The sequence below is a fragment of the Amblyomma mixtum genome, chromosome 5 (assembly GCF_055824585.1).
Source record: "Amblyomma mixtum isolate Tamu chromosome 5, ASM5582458v1, whole genome shotgun sequence".
NCBI classification, from domain to species: Eukaryota; Metazoa; Arthropoda; class Arachnida; order Ixodida; family Ixodidae; genus Amblyomma; species Amblyomma mixtum.
In genome coordinates this window covers 108,993,888-108,999,887 of record NC_143016.1, presented here as the reverse complement: position 1 = coordinate 108,999,887, position 6,000 = coordinate 108,993,888, and the positions used below count along the sequence as shown (strand labels likewise).

Genomic DNA, 6,000 nt, shown 5'->3' with positions numbered 1-6,000 from the left:
GTGCCCCAGCCCGCCCGACCTGAACCGACCTCGACGCTCACCCCAGCCCCGTCCCCTGCCCGGACCACACGACGACCCAAGACCCCACCGACCCAAGACCCCACCGACCCAAGACCCCACCGACCCAAGACCCCACCGACCCAAGACCCCACCGACCCAAGAACCCACCGACCCAAGACCCAAACATGAAGACACCGCCCCCCTGCCCCCGCCGTTCGGTGCGTCCAGAGACCTCGGCCGTCAGCTCCTGGCACCCTACGGCGCGGATGCTTCGTGGACCGAGACTCATTCTCTCATCTTTCTCACCGTGGCGGCCAGCACTGCACCATCTTCTACATATTGTTCGATCCTCCACTCAAGACCATCGCCATTTCGCCGTCTGTTCGTCACCGATCGGGACGATCGCTCGGAGGCCCCGGGTAGTGTGATGAAGACGAAGCTGGCAGTGGCGCGGGACGGAGCGCCCGCGCTAGGCCAGCGGCCATTAAATCATCTCATAGCCATCGTTCACCACGTCTCATTCTTCGGCTGGCCGCCACGTAACAATATATTGCAATCTCTATCCATTGCGACACATTGCAAAAAATTTTGTCCATCAAATCTCAAATACCAACCATTGGCATTTTGCAAATTCGTCTTATTCATGCCTGAATATACTATTTAAGCAGAAAAGTTTCTTCTGAATTGAAGTAACAAGTGGCACTCAAGCAGGTTGAGATACCAGATGCTCAACAAATATTCCAGTTCGTTACACTAAATGGTTATGTTCAAGGTCTGTTAGAAGTGAAGACTGGATATGATCTAAAGCCCAATGATTTTAAATTGTATATCAATGAATGAAATCTACACTAAAAGTGGTAGGGGTTTAACGTAGTTAAACTGAGTGGCTGTGTGAAAGCAGGTGTTCATTCTTCAAGCAGAGGGGACACTTCAGTTTTTCCTTAAGGGTATGATTCGATAGCTTCAGTGGGTTAACGCCGATATATGCAGAATTGGCCATTCTCTACTTAAAGGGGCTGCGAAACACTGCCTGGGGGGATACCGGCTATACTTCAGGTGGGTTCTTTATGTCACACAGATGCTGACTTAAAAAGAATTACAGGAATCGATGCACAGGAACGGGAGTTATTCAGTGGAGAAATTTCAAAATACAAGCAAACAAAACGCTGCCCTCAACTCGATTTTGGCGGGGCTTCCCACTCCTACTTCGCTCTCCCAGTGACGGCACCTGGCGCAACCAATCAAAACAGCCTGCCAGAGCACGTCGCGGAAGTTTGCACTCCATGGCTGCCTGCTCTCTGTAACTCGTTCTTGTTGAGACTGGCAGCGTTGTTTCCATGCCAGAGCGCCCCTGGTGGTGTATTTTTATTTTACTTGCTTTGCAGGGCTTTTATCTAAGACAAACAAGTTGTTTTTGTTGATCTAATATAAAACGCAGACAGGTGACAAAATGTGTCTCTATTTATTCACACAATTTGCAGTATATTTACTGTTTGTCCGGTCATCAAGCTCGCGCCAGGTGATGTCATATCCGCTGCTAAAAACCCGCCACTGTGTGGCGACACCATCAGAGCCATGTTGTTGTTTTTGGGAGGGCAATAAAATATTAAAAAAACGGAATGTATGCGGTATTACCGACGCTAATAGGTCGTGGACAGTCCTTATACCACTACCAGAGCAGTGGTTAAGCGATGTGCCACTTCACTGGCAGAAGGCTGTTTCGATCACAGCCATCGATAGGGATGGTGCAATGGTGCAACCATGTTGCTCTTCCAGAGCAACCTCTCGCACACAGGGCAAGACTCTTGCTCCGGGGTGGTACGTCTGGAGTAGTGCTTTCACATGAAAAGACAAAACATGATCGATAGAACTGAACTTATGAACGCAGCATGCTGTATGTTGTGCACCGGAGGTCAGGGGTTTTGTCCTCGTTAGTGTCCTCAACCTAGCTACAGTAGAAAATCATTTTGCTTCAAACACTGCGAGCTCCCTTAAAAATGCTAAACAACTTTTTAGCTCATCCAAGCAAACTCCTCCAGCTTACATAAGATTTGTGTACCTACTTTCCAGGTGGCAACAGCAGGCATACAGTGAACACACAACACATTTCATGTCTCTAAAAATTTATTTGAGTGTCATAGAAATAAACATATGTACACTAAAAATAATACACTCACAACTGAAGAATCTTTGTGAGGCTGCCCCCTCGGTTTGGGTATGGCAATGTGCCTGAAGAACTTGCACAGCACACAACACAGAGCAACACAGCTTTTCGTCTCTCTGTCCCCGTGCCCGATACGAATTGGTAACCCACCGAAACTTCGACCAGTGGACACATCTTATGCTGCACACTATGTAACGTTCACGCCCTGGAAGCAACTACAGAATTATACGAACAACAATACAACACTGAAAACATCAATCGTTTGCAGGTATTACACTTGAAACTACACACATCACTTCGGTGCTTGCAAGCACAACCCATGTTCTGCTTTCATGGGAGCTTCACACGTCTGTTAGTTCTTCCACGCACTGTATGGAATGCTCACACCAGCATTATACGGCAGATTCTGGTTGTAACTGTTTGATGTATCATGTCAATTTGAGCCCTGATGCATAGCAATGGAAACTTAGACATGCTTTGAAGAACATCACAACCTGTTTGTAAAAGTTTGGGCCTTTTTTTTTTTTCTTTCCGTCCCACCACAAATGTCAAGGTCCACTGCCCATGCCACGATTCACAAACAACCCCATCCTCAGCCTCTTGCAGCATTCCAAGTTCCTCCTGGGATTGGGTGCATGCAGGCTGACTTGCACAAACTCAATATGTACACTGCCACTGTGCAATAACAACTGTCCTAAAGTGAGGCGACCTCCTTTGTTCGACAAAGCAAACAACTTGTTTAGGTGTTCGACACAATTATACTACCACTAAGAAGCTTGGTAGCAAACTCTCTGAGAACACGGAAAAGGGGGAAGAAATTGCACTACTACATACATATCGGTACCTACGTAAACATAGCTAAAATTGGCTTACCCATAAACAGCAATACTAAACCACCTGGAGAGGCGATGTAGTGGAGAGGCGCAACACTGGTGGTATATATAATATATAGCACTGAGTATTATTGATCTTTGTCTACTTGTATTTTCCACCATATCCTTTCACTCCGTGCAAGAAGAAAAAAAAACTGAACTGCCCTTAGCGTGCTAACAAATTTTCACGCACTGATCCCCAACCAAGAAGTACCTGATGTTCATTGCAATGCAGCTGGGCTAAAGACAGACAAAACGAGAGAATGCTTGGCCACAGCTTTGAAACTAACAGTTTTGCTGTGGTACGCAAAAATGTTGGGAGGTGACTGCATGCTCCATGTGAAGGAAAAAAAACGTGAAGAACACCCAGAAGCAGCTTGTGAGTCACCAACATGGCATCAATGAAAGTGCGGCGAATGTGATCAGTCTGGAATTGGGACTAGTTGTGTAGAGGAAAACAAAGGACTAATAAATCACTCAGTCTGCAAGTACTGCACACGCACACACACAAACACACACGCACGCACGTACACACGACACATCAGCAGCGACGACATTGTTCGCTCGACATTTCTCACTCAAGATATACGATGCAAAAGCTGAAGAGAATGAGAGATGCCAAGGCGGCTCTAAAAGACACTCGATTAGCTTCGCACAACTAGCAAGCATACAAAAGTCCCATACAACTGTGTTGGAGGACACGGAAGCAATACTGAACCTGTGTCTGCACGGACTCCTTTTTTTTCCCTTTCACTCCCGCTGATCGCAGACCACAACACAGTGCTGAAAACTGATAAAAAAGCAACAGCAGCATTTCATGGGACCTAGACTACTGCCACATGAAGAGCCAAGTGAAGCTTGCATGAATTAAATAAAAGCTCGAGCTGGGATGAGGACATTCACGACCTACAGTCTGAGCACATCTTGAGCTTTTGCTGCGTTTCAAAAGGAGAGCGTGAACAGTAGAGCACTGGGTATGTTCAGGCTCTGCACGGATGATAAAAACTGGAACGACTGACTTCAGCCATAGCGCACAACGGACAAAAACTGCTCCCCATAAAGTGCAATAGGTAAAAGGTTAAAAAAGGAAACCTTGCGAGGAATACGCACATCCACCCGTTAAACATGACACACTAGAACGGACTGCAGATGCAAGTTCGCAGTCCTAGACTCTTTGCACATGGGTGCAAGTCACGGTGTTATTTCTGTATGCAGATTAGACCCCCCCCCCCTAAGGAATGGGGCCATTGTGCAGCAGTTTCCAGCACCTAACTATCCATCGCTCATTTTGGACCATCCAGCTGAAGCAGTGCGTGCAAGAAGACAAGCAAGCCAAGGCTTCAAGTTTCTGACGGACTTGCAGTAGACCATCAACAGTTCCGCGCATCCCTTGCACTCACAAGTGGAACTCACAATGCCAACAAAATGTGTCACAAAAAGAGCGCTCTCATACAAACAGATACTTATATTACCATATGCTACCGATGCAAAACTATCAGCAGCTGCTGCAGGTAACACCTGGTTTGACAACACTGCTGGAAGCTTTCAGCGGCCGAAACAGCGTCCTAATGGAGAAGTGCACCGTGCCTGGGAACACTGCAGGGCAGTATCAACAACAAAGCCTCGAATAGTTTTGCAGCAGTAGCAAGTACACAAGGACATCACACGCATATATCCTTCAGGGGGACCAGTAAAATGTGGTGTCTGCTAGGACCAGTAAAATGTGGTGCCTGCTAGGACCAGTAAAATGTGCCTGCTAGGAAGCACGTCAGAGCAACAGGTGGGCAAGACGACAAGGAGAGAAAAGCAGCAAAAATCACAGCATGGGTACGGCTAAATAAAGCCACAACAGGCTTCCCAGAACCCGAAGCTCTCTGGTGCCAAGAGTGGCCTCGCTTGGGCAAGTTGGGCACACACATCTTGGAGTAGGGGGGACAAGGAGGACCGACCGTGCAGAATGCCCAGGGGCTTCACAATCAAATCGAGGGGAAATATGAAAACGTACAAGGAAACAACAAACGAGACCATCAAGGATGGATGAAAACAAACTCGCAGCGATTAACGCAAGCCGGCTCCTCACGACAGCAATGGAGAGACACACTCATCCCCCACTTCCCCAAACCTTTTGTAGGTACACAAAGCAGACCAGTGCCAGTGGGGAGGGGGTCCTAGTCTATCGCTTTGGAGATGAAGTCAAGAAAGCGCTTGGCATACTGCTCTGGGTGCACCGTCGAGATCTCCGCCCCTGCGCCATGTTTCATTGTCTTCGCTGCCTGCGCGGTGCGTTTCTTCACTCCGTAGTGTGTGAGCACATCCACTAGGGCCATGAAGTAAACTTCTTTCTTGCCAGAGCCTGAACACAAAGAAGGAAAAGAAAGCCAAGGTTACAACAGTCCATTGCTTGTCAAGCAAAGACAGTGGAGTGCTTAGCAATGTCTCGATGTCCTCCACCTGCCACAGTTGCAGATTCTGGCACACATGAGACTAAATATCGAGTAAGAATATGCCACACAACAACAACAGTTTTCATGAATTTGTGCTTCGCTGGCCACTGCATTAGACCACTACATCATTGCCACAGCCGAACACCCCGTGTGTTTAACTGCCAGTCTCTCGAGCCGTGCTTTGGATGTAGTCGTCTTCATCAACTTCCATCTGTGTGCAATGGATCCAGAATGCACCACTATCACACAAAACAAAACCGAAACGGAAGTGAAAACCAAAGTGCGAGAGCACCTAATTGTGATTTGGCTTAACTACGCTAAATCGTCCATTTTTTTCCCCCTGAAAATGGCCATCTGAAATTGGGTGGTCGACATAAACACAGAGTCGACCTGTTTGTGGGTCTAAGGTAGTTTCAGCCGAGCCACAAGAATCAAGCACCCTGCGCCATTACTCGTTCCTGCAAGGATGCCTACAGCTTCAAAAAAAATGTTTCAAAAAAAAAAAAAGGAAAATCATTAT

At 47.2% G+C, this 6,000-nt stretch overlaps 1 protein-coding gene across 4 annotated transcripts in view; it reads right to left on the bottom strand.

Annotated features, from left to right (window-relative positions):
• Positions 1 to 2,106: 2,106 nt before the first annotated feature.
• Positions 2,107 to 6,000, bottom strand: part of PIP4K (phosphatidylinositol 5-phosphate 4-kinase) — a 100,230-nt gene continuing 96,336 nt past the window's right edge. For all 4 annotated transcript variants that reach the window (XM_089545838.1, XM_089545841.1, XM_089545840.1 and 1 more), the window contains one exon: positions 2,107 to 5,389. In XM_089545838.1, the coding sequence (XP_089401964.1) occupies positions 5,205 to 5,389 (185 nt within the window). In that variant the 3' untranslated portion in view covers positions 2,107 to 5,204. The remainder of the gene's footprint in view (positions 5,390 to 6,000) is intronic.